Source organism: Trachinotus anak, unplaced genomic scaffold (assembly GCF_046630095.1).
Source record: "Trachinotus anak isolate AG129_WGS33_773 ecotype Australia unplaced genomic scaffold, CSIRO_AGI_Tana_v1 ptg000001l, whole genome shotgun sequence".
Classification (NCBI taxonomy): Eukaryota; Metazoa; Chordata; class Actinopteri; order Carangiformes; family Carangidae; genus Trachinotus; species Trachinotus anak.
Genome location: NW_027273852.1, coordinates 23,589,662 through 23,614,802, shown reverse-complemented (window position 1 = coordinate 23,614,802; position 25,141 = coordinate 23,589,662). Strand labels below are relative to the sequence as shown.

The 25,141-nt window shown below is 42.8% G+C and overlaps 1 protein-coding gene across 5 annotated transcripts in view; it reads left to right on the top strand.

The window, feature by feature from the left end:
• LOC139625093 (contactin-associated protein-like 5) overlaps positions 1-25,141 on the top strand; it is a 141,131-nt gene that overhangs the window by 68,360 nt on the left and 47,630 nt on the right. For all 5 annotated transcript variants that reach the window (XR_011691834.1, XM_071484716.1, XM_071484745.1 and 2 more), the window contains exons 6-10: positions 4,917-5,101; positions 5,655-5,798; positions 6,385-6,658; positions 12,991-13,134; positions 13,258-13,417. Coding sequence is in view for 4 of the 5 variants with exons in the window: in XM_071484716.1 (XP_071340817.1) it covers positions 4,917-5,101; positions 5,655-5,798; positions 6,385-6,658; positions 12,991-13,134; positions 13,258-13,417 (907 nt within the window). In the remaining variant the exon portion in view is untranslated. The remainder of the gene's footprint in view (positions 1-4,916; positions 5,102-5,654; positions 5,799-6,384; positions 6,659-12,990; positions 13,135-13,257; positions 13,418-25,141) is intronic.

Sequence of the window (25,141 nt, the reverse complement as noted above, 5' to 3'; positions counted from 1 at the left end):
TATGAGATCAGTATTGCATAATTATCAAAAGTTTCAACCATGAGACACAGTTTGTGTAATTATATACTAATTTTCTCATCAGATACAGGTGCTGCTGAGACTGTCTTTAAGGAAAATACTGAACCTCAGTGTTTTCTGTGTATTGACAGAAATATGCTCAGATGACATCTCTTAGTCTCGCTGACTTACTCTTAAATCAGATAGTTTACGATTTACAGTAAATCATAATTTTGACAGTTTCTTTCACATAAAGGTGTTGATACAAAATAATACATCTTTGAAGTTTGGTTTATGTTGATAAATAGAAAAAAGGACTATGCAGAAGAATATGTTGAAACATGATGTGCTTGACCTGCCAGATCTGCTTAGGGGCCTGTATTTACAGATGCTGTTACATGTTATGACGTCACACAGACTTTCATTTAAACAAGCTAATTTTTATTGTGAAATTGTTTGTGCAGTGAATGAGGTCTACATCCAATAAAATGTAAATGCCAAACTATATCCTATGTAATTATTTCATATCTGTGTGCAGGTACATACACACACACGCACACATACATATATATATATATATATATGAGACTTTTCCTCATCTTCCGTCCTGTGCTTCACGGAGACGTGGCTGTGTGGATCGATTCCGAACTCTGCGCTGGAGCTGGCCGGCTTCCAACTCTTCAGAGCGGATCGCGACACAGAGCTGTCCGGCAAAACCAAAGGTGGAGGAATCTGCTTTTATGCAAACAGTGGCTGGTGCAAAGACGTGACAGTGATCCTGCAGCACTGTTCTCCTGACCTGGAGACTTTCATCATAAACTGCAGGCCCTTCTACTCCCCCCGTGAGTTCACCTCAATCATCCTGGTCGGTGTTTACATCCCACCACAGGCAAACGTGCAGGAGGCACAGCGGGCGCTCGCAGACCAGATACGGTGTGTGGAGCGGACCAACCCGGACTCCGTAGTTATTGTCCTTGGTGACTTTAACAAAGGTGACCTCAGTCATGAACTGCCCAAATACAGACAGTTTGTTAATTGCCCGACCAGAGAGGGGAACACTCTGGACCACTGTTACACCACAATCAGTGGTGCTTATCACGCCGTCCCCCGGGCTGCACTGGGCCACTCTGACCATGTCATAGTCCACCTGATTCCCACATACAGGCAGAAACTAAAACTGTGTAAACCTGTTGCGAAGACATCAAAGCAGTGGAGCAGTGAAGCCATAGAGGATCTGCGGGCATGTTTGGACTGCACTGACTGGGAGGTGTTCAGGACTGCTTCCAACAGTCTGGATGAGTTCACAGAGGCTGTGACGTCATACTTTAGCTTCTGTGAGGACTGCTGTATCCCATCACGCACCAGGGTGAGTTATAACAATGACAAACCCTGGTTCACAGCTAAGCTCAGTCAGCTCAGGAGGCAAAAGGAGGAAGCTTTCAGGGGGGGGCAGGGACAAGTTTAAAGAGTCCAAGTACAGGTTTAGCAAGGCGGTGAGAGAAGCTAAACGACTGTACTCTGAGAAACTTCAGCTCCAGTTCTCAGCCAATGACTCTGCTTCTGTCTGGAAAGGGCTCAGAAAGATCACAAACTACAAACCTAAACCCCCCCACTCCATTAATGACTTCCGTCTGGCCAACGATCTGAATGAGTTCTACTGCCGCTTTGAAAGACAGTGGGACAAGCCTGACACTAACCTCCACATCAGAGCCACATCAGAACCCCCCTCCTCCCCTACCAAAGGAACGTCTCTCTCTATCCTTGAGAGAGATGTCAACAGGCTTTTTAAGAAGCAGAACCCCCGCAAAGCAGCCGGTCCTGACTCTGTCTCTCCATCATCCCTGAAGCACTGTGCTGATCAGCTGTCTCCAGTGTTCACGGACATCTTCAACACCTCACTGGAGACCTGCCACGTGCCAGCCTGCTTAAAATCCTCCACCATCATCCCTGTCCCCAAAAAACCAAGGCCCACAGGACTAAATGACTACAGACCCATTGCCCTGACCTCTGTGGTCATGAAATCATTTGAGCGCCTTGTCCTGTCCCATCTCAAATCCATCACTGACCCACTCCTGGACCCCCTGCAGTTCGCCTACAGAGCCAACAGGTCTGTAGACGACGCCGTCAACATGGCTCTCCACTTCATCCTCCAGCACCTGGACTCCTCAGGGACCTATGCCAGGATCCTGTTTGTGGACTTCAGCTCTGCCCTCAACACCATCATCCCGGCTCTGCTGCAGGACAAGCTCTCCCAGCTGAGCGTGCCTGACTCCACCTGCAGGTGGATCACCGACTTCCTGTCTGACAGGAGGCAGCACGTGAAGCTAGGAAAGCACGTGTCTGACTCCCAGACCATCAGCACTGGATCCCCGCAAGGCTGCGTTCTTTCTCCTCTGCTCTTCTCCCTGTACACCAACACCTGCACCTCCAGCCATCAGTCTGTCAAGCTCCTGAAGTTTGCAGACGACACCACTCTCATTGGACTTATCTCTGATGGCGATGAGTCTGCCTACAGGTGGGAGACTGAGCGTCCGGTGACCTGGTGCAGGCAGAACAACCTAGAGCTAAACGCTCTGAAGACAGTGGAAATGATAGTGGACTTCAGGAAGAGCCCAGCCCCACCCACCCCCATCTCCCTGTGTGACTCCCCCGTGGCTACCGTGGAGCATTTTCGCTTCTTGGGAACCACCATCACACAGGGTCTCAAATGAAAGCTAAACATCAGCTCCCTCATCAAAAAAGCTCAGCAGAGGATGTATTTCCTGAGGCAATTGAAGAAGTTCAACCTGCCAAGGACTATGATGGTGAACTTCTACACCTCCATCATTGAGTCCATCCTCACCTCCTCCATCACCATCTGGTACGCTGCTGCCACGGAGAGGGACAATAACAGACTGCAGCGTATCATCCACTCTGCTGAGAAGGTGATTGGCTGCAATCTTCCGTCCCTCCAGGACCTGTACGCCTCAAGGACTCTGAGGCGTGCAGGGAAGATTGTAGCTGACTCCTCCCACCCTGGACACAAACTCTTTGTGACACTCCCCTCTGGCAGGAGGCTGCGGTCCTTCAGGACCAAAACCTCTCGCCACAAAAATAGCTTCTTCCCATCTGCTATTAGCCTCATCAACAAGGCTAGAGAGCCCCACTGTTGCTGATCAATTGCACCAATCACCAGAAAAAATTCCTTGTATGTGAAAACATACTTGGCAATAAAACTGATTCTGATTCTGATTCTGATTCTGATATATATATATATATATATATAAGGGTTTCACCCCAAGTCCACCACCCTGAGACTGTATCCTAAGCAGAACAAGGGAGGTCGAGGATTAGAGAGTGTCAGAGTCACTGTCCAGGATGAAGCAACAAAGATCGAGGAGTACATCAGGAAGATGGTCCCAAAGATGAACTGCTAAGTGAATACCTCAGGCAGCAGAAACCTGAGGATGATGATGAATAGGAGGGTGAACCATCATGCAGGGACAAGCGCCTACACGGCATGTACCACCGACAGATAGAAAAAGTGTCTGATATCAAGAAATCCTACCAGTGGCTGGAGAAAGCTGGACTGAAAGACAGCACAAAAGCACTAATCATGGCAGAACAAGAACAGGAACTCAGTACAAGATCAATAGAGGCCAGGGTCTACCACACCAGACAGGACCCCTGGTGCAGGCTGTGCAAAAATACCCCTGAGACAGTTCAGCACATAACAGCAGGGTGTAAGATGCAGGCAGGAACAGCACACATGGAACGTCATAACCAAGTGGCTGGCGTAGTGTACAGGAACATGTGTGCTGAGTATGGACTGGAAGTCCCAAAGTCGGAATGGAAGACACCTCTTAAGGTGCTTGAGAATGACCGAGCTAAAATCCTGTGGGACTTCCAGATCTAGACCAACAAACTGGTGATGGCTAACCAACCAGACATCGTGTTGGTCAACAAACTACAGAAGAATGCAGTGGTGATAGATGTAGCAATCCCAAGCGACAGCAACATCAAGAAGAAGGAACACAAGGAGCTCAAGAAATATCAAGGGCTGAAAGAGTAGCTAGAAAAGATGTGGAGAGTAAAGGCAACAGTGGTACCAGTGATAATTGGAGCACTGGGGGCTGCGACCCCCAAACTGGGAGAAAAAGGTGGATGTAAGGAGATGAACAGGAGAGAGAATGAAACCACAGTGTATCAAACCCACAGTGAAACATGGTGGTGGAAGTATTCAAGTCTGAGGGTGTTTACCTTCTCTGGACCTGACTCCATCCTGACTAAGGAGAAGTGCCGCTCCATTAGCATCTTTGTAGAGGAGGATTCATGCTGCAGCAGGATCATGACCCAAACACACCACAGAGCTTTGCAACAGCTACCTGACAACCGGAGTAGACCAAGGAGTCCTGATTGTCCTGGACTTTCATCCACGGTCACCTGATCTCAGTCACCTGATCTGAAAAAGGCAAGAACTCAGTGACATCACAAAAAGCTCGGTCAAACATTAGCTTATGCTGGAAAAACATGGGTCATCAGATTTTGCACAAACTCATGTCACCATGCAGCACAAGTTCATACTGTCATTGAAGCAAGAGCAGGACAAATCAAACTTTTTACTCAAATTCTTCAAAAAACTGAGATCACTCATCAAGATGCTTCTATTTTACAATTGTTTCAAATGTAATGCAATTTTTTTTTCAACTATATTTCTGCTCTAGTATTTATGGAGCTGATGATGAGGTTGTGATACACACCATCTGTCAATAATTGTCAGTTCATTAATACTAGAAAGGGAATTTTAGATTAAAGTGGAGTTTAAAAATCAAAAGTTTTGTGACACCAAGTCCTGTAACTTACACCTGCAAATCCTTGTGCTGAGTAAATTACTTCCGTGAATCACTGTTCACTGAGGCGTTTTTTTGTCTTTACGTTAGACAACACCAGACTGAGGTTCAGCAGCAGTCGTGTTGCCATCACAGTGGGCAGTCTGCTGGATGACCAACACTGGCACTCGGTCGTCATCGAGCGCTTCAACAAGCAGGTGAACCTCACAGTGGACTCCCACACACAGCACTTCCAAACCAAAGGGGAGGGAGACTCACTGGAGGTCGACTATGAGGTCAGTCCTATCAAGCATTCAGACTGAAGAATGGTTCCACTACCATTCATGTTTCTATAGAAAATGCTTGTCTCCTCAGGTTGTTAGAAGCAAACCCGAAGGGGATCTACCAGTTTCAGAAACAGTGTCACACAACATAGCTCTATATGTCCCATACCAACAAGCTTTGGGTAAAGATTACACTGTTTAAAGATGATAAATCTGTTCACCACAGATAATCCCCTATCTGACCACAGAAATCCGGTTTCCATAATCCCTGACCTGACCACAGAAATCAGTTGCATGACATTGGAGAAATCAGCTCACTGGAGAAAGCTGTCTGAAGTTCCGTTATCTATGTACATGTAAATATAATGAATGAACCGAACTGTCCCCATTATTAAAGTGAGATCTACCAGGCAAATGATGCCAATGAGACAGTCCTATTTCCCAGTCCTTCCTGGTTATAAAACATGGTGGTGCATTCATAGGTCACATAAAATAAATGAACAGAATGTTAATGTCATTGTGATAAGATTATAATGTTTTTGCATTTTACTTGTCTTCATTAAAGCTGAGCTTCGGAGGAATCCCGCTGCCTGGCAAGCCTGGCACCTTCCTCAGAAAGAACTTCCATGGCTGCATCGAAAACCTCTACTACAACGGCATCAACATCATCGACCTGGCAAAGAGACGCAAGCCACAGATTTACACTGTGGTGAGTTTAGTTCTTTTACCCCACTATGCTCTACATACACTCTACTCATCCACTGTTAAGGTTTGGTTTCTTCTGGACCCAAACACAGACACAAGGTGATGCATTCACAGGTCTAATAAAAATGCAAAAACAGATGGTTAAGGAGGTGGAGATGAGGCAAGGGACAGGCAGCCTGATGAGTGAGGGGGCTGAGACTGGTTGGCTGAGATGTGAGGATAGATGAGGTCTCTCCACAGAGAAGCAGGAATCCTAAACACAGGAGAATCCTAAACACAGGAGAAGAAAGTTAGTCACTGTCATGTGGAAACATGAGAAATAACTGGTAGAGTATGCAATACAGAGTGACAGAGAGCATGATGACCAGTGAATGTGGCAGAACATGAGATGATGAGATAATAGGAGGTGTGGAGGTGAACCAGCAGCCAGTGAGAAGGTGGGGAGTTGGAGACAAGAGGGAAGCACAAGGAGCTGTGGCATCATAGTTGACAGAGAAATGGTGATTCTACTCTACCATTGTCAGGGTACTATAAATCAGACATCAGCCAGACAAGCTATCAGATTATCCTTTGGCTCTCTCCTCCTCCAGGGAAACGTGACTTTCTCGTGCTCCTGGCCCCACCTGGTTGCCTGCACCTTCCTGAGCTCCAGCAGCAGCTTCCTGTCGCTTCCAGCAGCTGCACCATCTGCCCTCATGGCAGGTTTCTCTGTTCGTTTCCAGTTCAGGACGTGGAACCCTGAAGGGCTGCTGCTCTCTGTGCAACTGAGCCCAGAGCCCTGGAGACTGGAGCTGCAGATCAGCAGCAGCCAGCTCCTCCTGACCCTCTACAGCTTGGGACAGCAGAGATCAGAGGCATCAGCTGGTCAGGACACACACATACATACACACACACACACACACACACTCACACACACTATATGTTTATATAGCTTACTTTATTCTCATATCCAGACAAAATTATATCGAAGGCTGTTGTTGTTGACTGTGTTGGACTTGGCTATTGACAGTTTCTATTACATCATCAGGATGTGTAACCCTGCTAGTTTAGATGTGTGAAACATACTTTTTTTGGTCTCATTACATGCTGAAAATGACCTACTGACAACAATACAAGAAATGTATAACCTTAGTTTTTAAATGTTTCTTTAAAAAATGTGGTATTACGAGTCAAATTTAACCCAGTAGTAATTTTGAGTTGTTTATGCAGAGAAATAAATAGTAAATCTTTCCAAACAATCTTGAACAATAAAGATTACAGCAAAACAAAAAAAAAAATAAATAAAATACTATAATAACAGAGTAATTATTAAAATTATGTTTCATACCAAGAAGGCATATTGACATTAATTAATTTGTGGAGTGGCACTCAACAAACATGATGCAGCACTAGATGCCACATGTAACGATAACTGCTCATTTTAACATACAAGAAAGTACAATCAAGTTATTTTAGCTCTAAACCTTTGTCACTTTGTGTAGAAGAGAGTCACCACTACTGCCCCATGAATGTCATAGAAGTGACTGCTGAAACCAACTGACACTAGGATGAAACCAGCTGACACTAGACTAATGAAATCAACTGACACTACACTAAAACCAGCTGATACTAGACTGAAACCAGCTGACACTAGACTGATGAAACCAGCTGACACTACACTGAAACCAGCTGTTACTAGACTGATAAAACCAGCTGATACTAGACTGATGAAACCAACTGACACTTGGCTGAAACCAGCTGATACTAGACTGAAACCAGCTGACACTAGACTGAAACCAGCTGACACTAGACTGAAACCATCTGATACTAGACTGCATCCAGCTGACACTAGACTGATGAAACCAGCTGACACTACACTGAAACCAGCTGATACTAGACTGAAACCTGCTGCTACTAGACTGATAAAACCAGCTGATACTAGGCTGAAACCAGCTGATACTAGATTGATAAAACCAGCTGATACTAGACTGATGAAACCAACTGACACTAGACAAATGAAACCAGCTGATACTAGACTGAAACCAGCTGACACTAGACTGATGAAACCAGCTGACACTACACTGAAACCAGCTGATACTAGATTGAAACCAGCTGGCACTAAATTGAGACCAGCTGACACTCACTGAAACCAGCTGATACTAGACTGATGAAACCAGCTCGCATAAATATAAATAAAACAGTACTGAACATCTTCAGCAATACTAAAAGCTCTGTGAGGCTGTTAGAGCTAAATGCTAATGTTGGCACGCATTTAATGATTTGTACAAAACACTAAGTACAGCTGAAGCTGATGGGAAGGTCATTAGTTCTGTGTTTGGTCATAAAGCACTGGACAAATACCTAATGACCTGATGATGGTCAGTCATGGGATCACAGTTCATCCTGAGTGGGGGCTTGAATGTCTCCTTATGGAAATCCATCCAAGAGCTGTTGAGATATTTACATCTCTCTTATTCAATTTCAATTTCAATTTAATTTTATTTGTATAGCGCCAAATCATAATATACATTATCTCAAGGCTCTTTACAGGGTCAGGTCAAGATCTTACTTTGCTACAGAGAAAAACCCAACAGTTCCCACAAAGAGCAAGCGCTTGGCAACAGGGGGGAGGAAAAACTCCCTTTTAACAGGAAGAAACTTCCAACAGAACCGGGCTCAGGGTGGGCGACCATCTGCCTCGACCGGTTGGGTCTAGGAGAAGATAAAAAAGGGGGGTGGGGGGAGGAGAGAGGAGAAAAGAGAGAGAGAGAGAGGTAATGGTGTTATCAATAATGATGACAGATAACAGTGGTTAATAGTAAAGATGAGTAGTGGTGGATCTGGATCCTGCTGCTCCAGAGGCAGAGAGACCTGCAGAATGAGGACAGAGAGAGGGAGAGAGAGGAGAAGCACAAACTACGGGAGAGAAAAAAAATACAAAGTTAATGGTATAAAGTAATCGAGAGAGAGAGAGAGAGAGAGAGAGAGAGAGAAAGCGCCCAGTGAGTCATGGGAATCCCCCAGCAGTCTAGCTTTATAGCAGCATAACTAAAGGATGGGTCAGGACATACCCGAGCCAGCCCTAACTATAAGCTTTACTAAACAGGACATCTTAAAGGTAGAGAGGGTGTCTGCCTCCCGAACCCACACTGGGAGCTGATTCCACAGGAGAGGAGCCTGATAGCTGAAGGCTCTGCCCCCCATTCTACTCTTACAAACTCTGGGAACCACAAGTTCCCAGTTATCAGATGGCGGTTGGAGGAATCACAGCTAGAAAACTCTTTACCATCAAAAATCAGGTCCGGTTTTAAGTCTGAGCCACTGACAGACACCTCCTTCACTTCTCACGGTCAAACCTGTTTTCATCATGTTGTTTTCAGTGGAAATAAAACATTCAATCATGTTTTATAATTTTCCTTTTAAATCACAAAACCAGATATTTTTTAAATTATTGGTAAAATGACAAAATACAGAGAAAAATAGCCAAAATGACAGACAGTGTACTGGACAATCTCAAATTCCCCTTGGGATTAATAAAGCTATCTATCTATTCATCCATCCATCCATCCATCCATCCATAAAATATGTTGCTCGATTCAGCACAACCAAGTCCAAATGTCCATGTGGGAGAAACCGAGCAGTTGATGAGAGTTGATGTTTGTGTGTCTGTTATTTCTTCAGGCCCCCAATGAGACTGTTATATCTCTGGGGGACTGCAGTAATAATTATTTGTTCTGTGACCTCGCTGCTACTCCTGTCATTTAACTCAGTATGACGATACAAAAAATTTAAGCCCTCAAGAGGATGATGCTGTGAACTGTGCTGTTGTGATGTAGCCAGAGAGCAGTATTGGTTTTCTCTGATGATCCCAGTTTTCTCAGGTGATATTTTACCATTAACAGTGTCAAACCTGTGGTCAGCTCTTGGATGTAGAGACAACCATCACTGATCACTATGATACTGAGGAGAACTTCAAAATGTGATGATTCTACGGCAAATTATTATTATTCTTTTTTCTTTATGATTTATAGAGATCAATTCTTGACGGACATCAGAGACAGTGATGACCTCTGAATGTGTAAGACATGGCTGTGTCTTAAGATTTGACTGAGAGATGAGAATGAGTGTCAGAGTGTCAATCCTGAAATAATGTAGTAGCTGTTTCTTCAGTCTGATCACAGCAGCAGTTAACCCTTGTATTGTAGTTTTGTATTTTCTTTTCGTGCTTGTGATTCATTGTCAGAAGTGATGGTTTCAACAGTGACATCTGGTTCACAAGATTGAGGCCATTTATAAAATACTCCTAATCATTAATTACCATATATTAGTGAATTACTCACCTGATATAGATTCATCAAGCCTAATCAGAGCCCCCAGGTCACCAGTTTTTTTTATCTCAACACAGACATTTTATTGAAGCTTCCTGTCCCAATTTGTTTCTCTTCATTTTTAATCTTACAATGATTTTTGCTTCTCTGTCATTCAATTGTGGACTCATGTGCTTGCTACTGTCATAAAGGATAATAAAACATAAAAAGAATACTGGGATGGAGAGAAGTGGGATGTAATTTGAACGAACTGAGTGTGAGAGATGAGAATGAAGCCGTCCGGGAAAGACAACAGGGTTCACAGAAGGAGCCAGATGGAGTCAGGTGGATCTCATTGTGGTTCTTCCGTCAGTCAGGAACAGGGGGGAGGGAGGTTGATTGCTTAGTAGGTCATCAGTGGGATTATTTTTAGTCTGCTCTGTAGTGACAGTAAAATAATGATGTGATAATGTGATAATGATCTGCTACATAATTATAGCAGTTTTATTATTTTGGCAATATTTCTTGTTACTGAGGCTGCAGCTGAAGTAATTACTAAGGACACTGTACTACAAATTCAGGGGCTTATCATGCCGCTCAGCGTGGAGACATATTGCCTGACCGTGTCTCAGTCACATTAGGAGAGACACTTGGGATTTGCTCTGTTTGTCTGTATGTTTAAATGCTAAGCACAAAGCACAGACAAAGGAGGAAAACTCATGTCAAAATCTCTGTGTAATACTCGTCCATTTAATGCAGGAAATAACTTCAATTCCTGTCCACACAGTTACTGAGGGATCTCAACACACATCAGCTGGGACAAAGAGTGCAATCTTCGTTTCCTCTATGTCAGGCATGAAATGTGACAGAAAACAAAAGTATCGCACACGCTGTGTTTCCAACCTGGCATCATGCAGAAATCAAACAGTTGATAAATGTTACAACACAGCTGCATGGCCCCTTGTGATGTTTCACTGTTCTGTAAAGAGGAGACCAGAGATGGTTGTAATATTTTTAACATTTCTGTCTTTTTCTCAGAGCTCTTTCAAACTTTAACACAAACTAGTTACACGTGCCTGCTAAACAGTGTATGTATCACCGCAACACTGTATGTGTGCGTGTGTGTGTGTGTGTATTGTTGTTACAACTAACCCAGTCTCTTGTAGCCATGAACTAGCTAAAGCTAAAACTGGATAAAGCATAATAGTACTTCACTGCAATTAAAAGCTTTATTTGTTTTTTATTCTAACAAATTTTTTAGGAATGTGCCTTGGCCCCTCCCAGTGAGACAGGATCTCCTGTCATAGTTGGGAGGGCATATTTGGCATCCCCATTCAGATCACCTTCAGCTGTATGTTTGGCCCTTGAAGGGCCTGGCCCACTATTGAGTTTGTGTGATCAGGCTGTGATCTAGACTGAACTTAATACTTGGGCACCTTCAACTAGGGCTCTGAATGTCAACAGGTGGAAACTTTTTTCCAGTTGGTGCACAGATCAGGATGTGGACCCAGAACATTGCTCTGTGCCTGTATTGCTTGAATGCTTGCAAATGTTGCTGGATATGGGTCTCTCAATCTCTTCCATTAAGGTTGTTGGCATTATGGCTCAGCATGTTCTGCTGGATAGTCAAACTGCAGGGTCACATCCTCTGGTGAGTTATTTTCCGAAGGGCACCGACAGTTGCTGTATGGTATGCTTCATGGGAGTCACCGAGTCCTAGAGTCCTTATGCTTCCCCACTGTTTGAACCCCTGGATCTCTTTCTCCTCACTGTTGCATCTGCAAAGCATGTTGGTGAGCTTTATGCCCTGTCCATTTATATTGGAACTCTGAGGGGTCTAGGGTTACTGTGTGGCCCAACCCCTCTTTTCTTCCTAAGTGGCTCTCAGCTTTTCATATCAATCAGTTTGGCAGCCTTCGCTCCTCAGCCGGGGGCAGAGGAACTGCATCCTGATAACAGTCTACTTTATCCTCTCAGGGCTTTGAGACAGTACATGGATGTGTCAGTTGGGTTTCGTAAGTCAGATGCACTTTTTGTCTGTTATGGTGGGCACAGGAAGTGTTGTGCCTTGTCCTAACTGAGGCTCTCAAACTGGGTTGTTGATGCCATCTTGCATGCGTACAGATTCAGGGGCCTCCAGGTCCCCCCTGTGAAATACCATTCAACTAGGAGTCTCTCCACCTCTTGGGCTGCCTTGAGGGTGTTCCGTTGAGTGACATCTGTGCTGTGGCTATTTGGGCTTCCTCCTGTACCTTCGCCTGCATTTACAGGGTTAGTGTTGCTGCTCCCCATCTAGTGGCGACAGTAGTTTTCTAGTAGCAATCGTGGCACGGAGAGTGTGGAGTCCTCGTGACCTTGTTGGTATGGGTCATCCAGGTAATACATATTGTCTCTGACAGTCAGAAAGAATGAAAGAGAATGAAAGTTACAGATGTAACTGAGGTTATATGAATTCTTGATGACCGCCAGAGTTCACTTTCACTCGGAATCTAGACAAGAAGATTCTGTAGATGATTACTGGTTGACGGGCACCTTTATTATGTTGTTCGCATCACCTAGGTCACACATGACTTTATTGGCCCTCCAATGCATATCCAGGTATTACATACCTTCTCTGGTAGTCATCCAGAATTCATAGAACCTTAGTTACATCTGTAACTCTTGTTCTGTGTATAGAAATATGTGGAAGCCTTGGGTTAACGGGAAGAATATCTGTAAAAATTCCCTCTGTGTGAAAGATTTCATGTTCCACTGTGAGCAAATCCAATAGGCAGCAACTCACTGAAATAAAATTATTTTAGACCAAGTTCTCACTCCATTAGATGCTGTCATGACAGAGTCTTTATCGTACAAGAAGACAGCTACTCTGTTTCATCCTGAATGATGTGAAGTACTTTACTTTGTCCCCAGGTCACAAAGTCAATGATGGACTGTGGCACTCTGTAAGTCTCGACACCAGAAGTCTGCAGATCACTCTGACTCTGGACAGTGAGCCAACCTCCACCATTGAAAAGTGGGAACAACTGGAAGCCAGAGGCAGCTTCTACTTTGGAGGTCTGTAAATGTGTAACATGTGGTTGGACAATGTGGTTGCTAGATGCACCATCAAAAATAACTTTTGAGTGAATTCTGTTGTTCTTGAGCAGGTTAAGCTAATGGTGTGTCATCTCCACCCAGGCTGTCCTCCAGCCAGCTGTCAGAACCCAACTCTGGCTTTCCAGGGCTGCATACGCCTGATATCCATCAACAGCCAGCCAATCAACCTCAGTCATGTCCAGCAACGACTGCTGGGAAATTACAATGGGCTTCAGTTTGATACCTGCAACATAAGAGACAGGTAAATAGATTTTTAGCATGTTTTCACAGAGAGACTTTAGGTACGATAGGAGCTGCATCCAAATTCAGTGATTGACCCTCAAAGTGTTTATAGTGGTATTTCTATGTGTCAGATGTGAACACCTTCAACACAGTTGGCTTGAAAGCTTCAAGGGTTCAACAAGGCTTTGTCAACCCATCGTTCATGGCCTTCATGTTCTCCAGATCTCAACAAATTGAAGACCTAGAATTTGGAAGAATGTCGACCACCATCATCAAAACACCAAATCAGAGAATACTTTATGGTCAAATGTTTTTCCCGTCAGTAGAGTTCAGAGACCTGGAGATTCATTGACATGGAAGCAATGAAGCTGTTCTGGAGGCTCAAGGTGCAGCAATACCTTCTTGATTTTAGGTTTTACTTCATACTGGTTTTTCACCCACCTGTATTCACCAGCCAGTACACAGTGAGTTGTTTAAATTCGATTTTCTAGTGATAAACTTTAAAAAATTGTTTCACAAGTTAACAAGAAATGCTGGGAATGCACCCATTGTATAATGAGATTGGGTCACCTCATGGCCATGGCATGACTGTAGAAAATGTCAGCTTAAAAGGTTTTCACTTTTGTCCAGACTGAATGGCCATTAACTTTTTAATTACTCATGGTTTCCAGAGGATGGATGCTAATTAGTATCCATTAGTCATTAATGATTTGGTGATCTTTTGACTTTTTCTCCTAGTGCCTTGGTGGTTGCTCTATTTCCCCCACATCAATACAGTCAAATGTTTCTCAGTTCAAGTGCACGGATGACATGAAAAGAAGTAGCATTTAAGTGTAACAGTGGGCTTAAAAGGCTTTGTTTTTGTTTGAACACATATTGCAATTTACTATCCAAACATCGAGGCTGTCTTTGCAGGAAAAATAACAGCATCTGTCATTTGTACAAATGAATAAAACAGCTTTGTTTACCTGATAAGTATCTATAATAGTTGGGTTCTAGGTTATGATTGAAATATGAATGGATTATGATTCTTGTCTGACAGGAGGAAAGAACAACAACAGTATTGAGACATTGTTGTCATAAAAGCTTGCCAGTTTTACACAGGAAACTGTTTGTTTCATTACCTCATCTTAATCTGTAACCTTTAACCTTTTTCTTTGCAAACCAAGTTCAAGTCATTGATGTAAATCAGAATAATACCAAGACTTGGGATAATCCACAAGGCAATTTTTATCTATTTGAAGTGTGACCATTTCTGGATACAAATTGTTCTCTATTGTCTAAACCAGGGGTCGGCAACCTTAAACACTCAAAGAGCCATTTGGACCCATCTCCCACAGAACATTTGACATCTAAAATGAAGATAACACTCCATATATCATTTTTTACCTTTATGCTATGTATAAAAAGACTATAGTGTGTTGCATTTATGAAATCAATGAACTGCTACAGAGAAAACAAAATTACCGGGGGTCGAAAAGCTCAATAAATCATGTGCCGGCGGGTGTCACACATTGGCGGTTGACTCATATTTTGAGTGACAAAAAAAAATCTTTAAATTTAGAATTACATTTTAAAAACTAACGAACTAAAATAAAATAAATTTAAATGAAATACTCATTATTTATTTTCCAAAGCCACAGAGAGCCGCAGCTGAGGGATGAAAGAACCCCTGGTCTAAACCAGCCTTTCTCAAAGTGGGTGCCGCGGCACACAGGGGTGCCCCCTGACTGTGTCAGGAGTGCCTCCAAAAAATTACCTATTCTGACATTTAATTTAAAAAAAAAAAATCGGTCATATCATATATAAATATATTTGAATACATAAATAGTACATTCTTTTTACATATGAATGGATTAATAAAATATAAAAATGTAAATTCATTTTAGATAAGTAAATATATAAAATTAACCATAACAATCTGTCTCACGTACCCATTGTCAATAACGTGTCACAACGTCAATAGCCCACCGGGGTCAACGTGACTGCGCAGCACATTGTTTTTTCAATTTGGCTTCATCAGTACTGGGGATGCAGCATGCCCTCTACCTTTGTGCCTAATATGTGGCATGAAACTGTCAAACCAAGGGATGATACCGAGCAAACTTAAAAGACACATGACCGCTAATCATCCATCACATGCTGACAAGGATGCTGAATATTTTGTTCGAATGATGATTAAATCTCCAAAAGTCTCGGAGAAAGCACTGGAAGCTAGCTACCTCGTAGCTGAAATAGTAGCTAAAACAAAGAAGCCCCACACTATTGCAGAGACTGTAATTATGCCAGCATATACAGCAATAGTGAACAAAATGCTAGGGCCTCAAGCTGCAAAAGAAATTGCAAAGGTCCCGCTGTCGGATTGTACAATAGCGAGGCGAATCAATGACATGTCTGTGGATATTGAAGATGTCGTTTTGGGGAAAATCAAGACAAGTGGACATTTTTCTTTACAACTTGATGAGTCAACAGACGTGAGTGGGCACGCTCAGCTCTTGGCAAATGTTCGGTTTGTGGATGGGGACCGTATCGGAGAGAATTTTTTATTTTGCAAACCACTGCCAAACAAAACGACAGGAGAAGAAATTTATCGTGTGACAACTGAGTATCTTGAAAAGGGAGGATTGGGCTGGAAGAACTGTATTAGTATCTGTACTGATGGTGCGGCTGCATTGACGGGCTGTGCCAAAGGTTTCATTAGCAGGGCCAAAGAGCAAAACCCAGACATCCGAACAACCCACTGCTTCCTTCACAGAGAGGCACTTGCTGCAAAGACGCTCCCAAATGAACTTTCGGACGTACTTGACAGAGCAGTGGACATTGTTAATTTCATAAAGGCGCGCCCGTTAAAGAGCCGCCTGTTTTCGATTCTGTGCGAGGAAATGGGGGCAGAGCATCAGAGCTTCTTGCTGCACACGGCAGTCCGCTGGCTCTCACGAGGGAAGGTTTTGGGCCGATTGTACGAGTCTTCTTGACAGAAGAGAAATCTGCACATGCAGAGCTGTTCACAGATGAGCAATGGTGCGTAAAACTAGCGTATTTGGCTGACATCTTTAAGCACCTCAATGAGCTGAACATTAAAATGCAAGGCAAAGAAGAAAATCTCCTCTCCTCGTCTGACAAACTGCGTGGCTTCAGATCTAAACTCACACTCTGGCGTTCCTTTGTGGAACAGGGCAGGCTGGATATGTTTCCCCTGTGCAATGTGCATGTAAACAGCAGCACACTTTCTGACCTCATAGCCCAGCATCTGAAATCTCTCGACGAGCGATTTAATCATTATTTTCCATCAGAGTCTTATGCACAGTTTGACTGGGTCCGTGATCCTTGGAGTCCAAGCGCACTGGAGAGCGCAAAGGACTGGTCACTGCCAACACAGGAGCAACTGATGGAGATCAGGGAAGACCGCACATTGAAAATGAGATTTGGAGACATGGAATTGGACAGGTTTTGGATATCAGTGGAAAAAGAGTACCCAGTGGCTTCAAGTAGCGCTGTTGCTATTCTGCTACCCTTCTCCACAACTTATCTGTGCGAACTGAGCTTTTCAAGCCTAACATACATCAAGAACAAGTACAGGGAGCGACTGAGGACTGTGGACCAGGAGCTCCGTGTCTGCCTCTCATCTAGCCCTGCCAGGATAGGGCGGTTGTGTGCGTCGCACCAGGCTCACGTCTCCCATTGATGGTGAGTCACACCCCCTCCTCTCTCTCCCCTCTCTCTCTCTTTCATTTGCGGCTTATTTGTGTGTGAGCGCATGCCTGCGCGCAGCGCGCATGTAGACCTCTCTCTCTCTTCCTCTCTCATTGCGGATTATTGTTTTTGTGTGTGTGTGTGTGTGTGTGTGTGTGTGTGTGTGTGTGTGTGTGTGTGTATGTGTGTGTGTATGTATGTGGGGGTGTGTGTGCGTGCGCGTATGGCACGGATGGAAACAAGCACTATGATGGAAAGAAACATTCCTGCTTATCTCTGGTGCATTTTTTAACATGCATCTTTTTCTTATCTTATTGTATCTCATTTTATTTATTTTTATTTTATTTTAACTGCATCCTGCACTTCATTTGAGTTCTCCTGTGTGTATGTGTGTGTGTGTGTGTGTGTGTGTGTGTGTGTGTGTGTGTGTGTGTGTGGGTGTGTATTTGAGTTCTCCTGGTCTCAATTTGTTGTTGGGTTCTTGTATTGCCTGTGTTGCTGTATCGCTTGGGCGGTCCACCCCTTATGGTTTTATGGCATTTGTGATTTGTCTCTGATTTGTTTTGTGAAGCACTTTGTAAACCTGTGTTTTTAAAGATGCTATATAAATAAAGTTATTATTATTATTATTATTATTATTATTATTATTATTATTATTATTTACAGTTCGTATTATGCTCTGTTCATTACTGTCCCGTCTAAATAAACAGGACATTTGCATTTACATTTAGGCTATGCAGTGTCATTTTTAATCATATTTTACACTGGGGTACCTTGAGATTTTATGCACTTTTGAAAGGTGCCCTGACTGAAAAAAGTCTGAGAAAGGCTGGTCTAAACAATGACCCAGCCATTTCAGTGCAACATCCTGCAGTCCATATTTGTTAAGGTTGGAAATAAGAATGTTGTGGTTAGCAGTATCAAATGATCATCTAAAAAGATGCTGAGTGCACTTCTTTTCATCCAGGCAATAGAAATCAAGCTGTATCAGTGCCAATCAAAATCTTTTTTGAAAACCATATTGATGTTTGTATAGGATTTTGTTCTGAACCAAATGCTTTGAGAGCATAAATGAGATTTTTAAAACTTTAAAACAAGGTAGCATGGAGCATGGCATCGATAAGTTTAAGTTGTGAAAGTATCATGGTCATCTGATTTGTATATTTGTATAACTTTAGCAAATTTGAGATCATGTGGCACAACACCCGTTCTTAAGGAGAAAATGTGTGTAAGACAATCAATGACTGAATTGTGTCAGAAAGTGTCAGAAAAGGGTCATCAGGTCTTTGCCAGGTAAGATCATAAAATCAACTGTGAATCAATTGTGACTGGATGAATTACAGATGAGATTATACGGCACTTATTGCCTCATAAATACACCTGCAAAGCTTGAAGTCGATGGGATGAGCAGTTGAAATAGAGACAGACAGAGATGATGTGTTTATGGACTTAACTTTAACTAACACTGAGACAGAAACACAAAGTAAAACAAAGGACTAAGTGAGATAACTGTGCACAGGTGAAGTGCTGAAGGTTTTATGTTTTCTAGAATATGGGCCACTTTTAACAGCCTGTAGCTGTGTGTGCTGTACATCAACTCATTGCAGTGCAGAGATGCCAACACTGCACATAGCATGAATTAACACTGTAAGTTACTGGTGACAGGCTCTATCAGCTGTGGTAAATGAAAGTCATATAATGTACAGACTTACACAGGCCTCCCACCACAAACTCCTTCATTTAATCTATATTTTAGTTGTTTTTGGTATAGCTGAGTCATATTTAATTATGTGTAGCTTGACAAACAGACAACCTCCTGCGCTGTGATCAGCTATTGTCAGGATCAGCCTCTGTCAGATTTTTTTTCATGTTCTGTCTGCTTCAATATCATGACCTCACTTCATGTTTTCATTGAGAGGAGAACATTAACCTTTATGGGACTTTTTATCTCTCTGTGTCAGTTTAAACTTCATGGCTCAGTTTATGACTGCAGAGCATTTCTGTGGGTCACGTACTTTAATGTCTGTGAGAGCACCTGTGAACATAAAGAGAAGAAGCTTCAGCATAGTTAAACCAACAGCCACAGCCTCATCCAAGCTTCAGCTGAGTGGCTAATGGCTGAGAGGTGACAGTGTATGAAGTCACTGGTTTGTGAAGGCAGAACAACACAAACAACTACTGCTTTCTATTTCCAAGGTGGTTGTTCTGTGACTCAGGATTTGATTAGCTTTGCTGTGGTTTAGAAAAGGTCCAGCTAAAACCTGCAGGGGTTAAAACTCAGCTGGATGCTAATCTGGTGTGTGTGTGTGTGTCTGTGTGGTGTGTGTGAAATGTGTGTGTGAGAGCCTGGGCATCATGTGGCACAGTGGGAACAGGTGTGTCTGAATGCTGATCAGCATGAACTGGGGCAATGGGAGCAGTCAGTGTCATTATTGTGTGATTTTTGCCAACGCAACAATCTTTTGTAATCCTCCTCCACCATTCTCTTCTCCTCTGTACATTTTTTTGACACACCATCAGTCCTACACTAGTGCAGCTAGAAACATGGTGTCAAAACTAAAATGCCGTAAAACTTCAATGAATAGCCCAGGCTTTTATTTGCTTTGGTCCTTGAATTCAGGAAGCCTGTATTTGGAACAGGCATCTACATGGGACAGGCCTTTAATTCCTTTCACACAAAACTCATGCACAGCAAATTGGTTAATTAAATCAGTATGAATATTACTTGTATAAATATTACCAGGCTATCAAATAACATATTACAAAGCATTCATTTAAATTAGCTCTGACAGACACTGCATCCACAGAGGGAGAGAGTGAGAGAGAGAAAGTGAGAGAGACTCATATCAAAATACCGCTAGCCTATTTTCACTCTCATGACAATACATCAAAGAACTGGGCAGTTCAGTTAGAACCAGTTGTCTAATTGAGACCTGTGTTTATTTGACAAAATGTGCAGCCACATTAGGCCAGTAAATTGAAGTTTTACGATACTCAGCATGTTTAGGAAGTAGGTGCTGTGGTTCTTTTTCTTTAACAGCTGATTTTATATAGATTTTTTAGGTGTGAGCAAAACATGGTGAAACATGATAAATATCTAGCTACATCAGTGACACAGCTTCTCCAAACTTCAGTTACTCACCTATCTTCCTAACCTGGCAGTGACACCATGAGGTGAGAAATGACTCAACAAATATTGTAAAATGTGTTGGCTGATGTCCAACAATAGAGAGGTGTAGAAAAGAATTCCTGGTGTCTCTGGAGTGGATGATTCCCTCTCCTACATCTTTCACCCAAATGTCACCAAACTTAGTACGTATCATATTTTGACGACCCTGGATACAGCCCACATATTAGGTTTGAGATATCAAATATTGTTTTTCCATGATTGGCTTGACAAACTTTTGTCAACTTGCTGTAACTTTTAAACGCTCAGGGATAATCACCAATATACACTACCGGTCAAAAGTTTTAGAACACCACACTTTTTCCAGTTTTTTACTGAAAATTATTCAGTTTATTGTGTCATTGCACTCTGAAATGAAAGCATAGAACAAATAAGCAATTTGAGTTGAAAAAGAAATCATGGAATCAATTTATAGACCAAAATGTATTCTAAACTTTTGACTCATCAAAGTAGCCCCTTTGGCAGATATAACAGCTGAACACACTTGTGGCATTCTTTCTACAATAGAAATCAAATATTCTTCAGAAAGTTCTTCCCAAGTCTGTTGCAGAAGTTTCCATAAATGTGTGGCACTTGTAGGTTGCTTGGCTTTCACTCTTCTGCCCAGTTCATCCCAAACCAGCTCAATGGGGTTTAAGTCTGGAGACTGTGCTGGCCACTCCATGTTTTCAAGCTTACCATCTTGTTCTTTTTTCCTGAGGTAGTTTTGGCATAGCTTGGATTTGTGTTTTGGGTCATTATCTTGCTGTAGGATGAACCTCTGACCAACTAGGCGCATACCAGAGGGTATTGCATGGCGCTGCAGAATGCTGTGGTAGCCGTATTGGTTGAGGGTGCCGCTCACTCTGTACAAGTCACCGACCCTGGATCCAGCAAAACAGCCCCAGACCATCACACTTCCTCCTCCATGTTTGACAGTTGATGTCACACACTGTGGAACCATCCTCTCGCCTACTCGACAGCGTACAAAGATCCTGTGTGATGAACTGAAGATTTGAAATTTTGATTCATCAGTCCATAATACCTTCTTCCAGTCTTCAGTAGTCCAATGGCAGTGTTTCGTGGCCCTGGAGAGCCTCTTTGTCTTATTCTGACATCTTAGCAATGGCTTTCTTGCTGCAACTCGTCCTGTCAAACCTGCAGCTCGAAGTCTTCTCTTCACAGTTGAAACTGAGACTTGCTTACTACGACCACTATTAAGCTGTGCTTGAAGCTGTTGTCCTGTGAGCCACCTATCACGCAACCTGTTAACTCTCCGAAACTTGTTCTCTGATTCAGTTGTGGCTTTGGGTCTGCCAGACCGCTTCCTGTCAGAGTTTCCCCCAGTTTCTGAGTGCCTTTTGATGGTGAAGAAAACTGTACTCACTGACACCTTGACTTTCTTTGCAATTTCCCTGTAGGAAAGACCTACATTTTTAAGTGTTATGATGGTCTGTCTCTCTTCCATTTCTGCAGTACAATACTGTTCACCTGATGCTCATGAGGGTCTGGTACCACAGTGTGTTCCAACACTGCTTTTATGCAGACAGAGGGGGTTGTATGTACTCAAGAAAAGTTGGAACACCTGTGGGAATTAGTAGCACCAGCTTTCAAGGCAGATTCAACCTTCATTGCTGCAGAACAGCTTTAAATTGTTAACCCACTTCGTGTTCCCTGAAAAAGGCCTTTTTGTTTAATTCTGAAATGTACATTATTTTTCAGTTTTGGGTAACCAAACCTTTTTTTTTAACCTCTGGCTGTTCAGTACTTACCTTTGTACCATTTCAAGCTATTCAGTGGACTTGCACGACTTGAATTGCAATAAATAACTGGAAAAATTAGGGTGTTCTAAAACTTTTGACCGGTAGTGTATATATAAATATTTACTACAAGTAGTAACCTTGGGGCACCACCCTGTCACCAGGGACCAATGACCAAATTGATGGCTCAAAATACAGTCTCAGAAGGTTAATTGAAGGGTAAATTCGAGCACTGACTGTCGTGAATCCAGCTGTCACAAATATAGTCACAATAATCACAGACAACGACAAGTTAAATTATAACAGGATTTATTAATAAAGGTAATAATTATTCAAAATAACATTACTTGATATTAAACCGATTGTAATTCAACTAGAACTAAAACAAACATTGATTACTAACTAGATGATTACAGGCGAAACACATATGTAACAACCGTGTGTGTGTGTGTGTGTGTGTGTGAGAGGGAGAGAGAGAGGGAGGGAGAGAAGATGATGGCAAAGTCACGTGAGTGATGTGTCAGTAGGAACCAAGATGGCGGCAGCGTGACGTAAGGGAGACGTACTCGCTAGAGCCAAGATGGCAGCTGGCCGCAGGGTGTGAATGGTGTGAACAACGAGAACAAAGGGAGGGGCCCCTGAGCTTTATGTGTTATGACGCGATCACACCCTAGGGCATCTTTAATGTGAGTGAGATGTAGATGAGGTGATTGGGAGAAAAGAGGGAGAATAAAGGTGAAGACAGGAAAGAGTCCACAAGAGGTCGTCACCACAGTTAATAATCACCACAATATCACTACACAATATAATGGAGCCAGAGAACCAGAGTTCATCTAGTCGGATATTGGTCCTTTAAATAGTGAAATTTGGCTTATTACTTATACTTATACTGATCACAGTGAACGATCTAAAACAACAGGATATGCAGCACTTATAAGTCAGATTAGCAAAATACAACACACTACACTAATGGTGTCTCTGGCCCTACATCAGCCTCTTGCTTTGCGTTGCTCCGATCCTTCGGAGTTAGAAAAAGAAAGTCCGCTCTGATTAACCACAGCTCGGTCCTTGGCTGTGATGAGTTCCTCGGCGGCAGCGGGAAGATCACAGATGAGGGAGCCTGTGAATATTCTCATTTGTCCAGGTCATAGTATCTCAAAGGAGTTTTAAATCGAAAGCAACTGGACTTGGTTATTTGTAGGAAGACGTTTCACCTCTCATCCAAGAGGCTTCATCAGTTCATCACCTGACCAGGCTGGGACTGGTCCAACTATCTGGTGTGGAGACCCAGGTATTTAACCTCTGGGAGGGGTTTTCACAAGGCTGATGATGTCATTGGTTCTCTTTGTGCTCCATGTGCCAACGACAGTCGTTAGAGTTACTGTCTTGGTGGAGAGTTGGTTTCGACTTCGTTAGAGCTCTATTGTGTTATAACGACAGTCGTTGGAGTCACATGCCACTTGTGAACAGTTGTTTCTCTTAGAGGTTAAATTGTTGAATCTCCTGGGAAGGGATGAAAGGGCAGCATTGTAAATTGGAGATAGGTGGTGTCTGAGGCCTCCTCCCCTGTTGAGGGATGGTTTCTCTACTTTCACATAGATGGCTTCTTTTACTCCTCTTTCGAACCACCTGTCCTCTCTGTCCAGGATGTGAACCTTGCTCTCCTCAAAGGAGTGGGCTTTCTCCTTAAGATGTAAGTGGACAGCAGAGTCCAAGCTTGAGGAGTTAGCTCTCCTGTGTTGGGCCATGCGTTTATGCAGTGGTTGTTTCGTTTCTCCAATGTAGAGGTCTTTGCATTCCTCACAGATGAGGGACGGTGTACTTTGTTCAGTCTGTAACAAAGTCGGCGTGCTTGTCACAGAACGTAAAATCAGCTGATTGCACAGCGATTTATGTCGGATCAGAAAGATGAAAAAAATAAAAAGGAAACAAACAACAGCAGTCTGTGCGCGGTCCGGGTATCAAAGTATAATCCGTCTTTCTGTCAAAACCAAAACATGAAAAAACAGAAACAGCGCCCCTTTTTCCTTTTTTCGTTTTAAACCAAAAACGGAAAAACGGTTTTTGCTGTCAGCATCAAAAAACGAGAAAACGAAAAAACCAAAACCAAATAACGGCCGAAATTTGGTCTTTGCAAATTCATTTTTTTGTTTTTCGTTTCTTATTTATGAATATGACGGCGGACAGACCGGAAGCGGAAGTGAAGTGTAAAACCGTCAAAATAATAGTTTAGCGTGCTGGTGCTAACCTCTTAGCATATATTATAGACTACCGTTCTCTTTCTACACATGGTTCACATTTAGTTGAGTGTGTGAATGCACTTTGTGGAAAAACTTTACCCTAATTAGCTAGGCTATACGTTCCCTGCCAAACAGGCTAATGATTTTGAAAATGAGAATTTATGACTTAAGTGCAGTTGATGTTTAGCCACAGGGTGGCGCAGTATTTACATGAATAGTAGACCTGTGCTTTACTACGGGGGATGATGGCCAACACAGCCAGGCTCTGTGTTCATGATGCGGCTCAACAAAACCCAAATACCCGGTCAGACCGAACTAGTATCACGGCGGTGATGAGCTGCGCCTGTGATTTCAGCCGGGAGGAGCAGGTTGATTTAATGGAGAGCTGTGAGGAATAGCCTACAAAAACGTGATCACAGCCAAAACATGACAAGAGATGAGGCAAGCTTTTAATTTCTGACAGCTGAGCATTGCACATTAACCCTCACCCATTTAAACAAAATAAACGATAGCCAACAGCTGTCTGTTTTCTTTCTTCTTTTTTTAAGTGTTGTACTGTGCCAAATAAACAAATGCTTTTGCTCTTTGCAGTTGTGACAGTTTTGTGTAGGCTACGTGTCAGCAGGCAAGCTTCATGATTTGGAATAAGAGAAATTGATCTATATTATGGAAATTTGCTCATAACAGTCTGGCTGGAATACAAACCAAACTTACCTCTTTCAAATGCACAAATGCACATCCATGGAAATCTTGTACATAGTGTCATCCCAGGACAAAACACAAACAATACAGTAATGTAATAGGCTTAATATAGGGCCTACATCTTTAAATGGACAATAATGAGTCATTCAAAGAGTTATTAAATATTTTTATTATTTAATTAC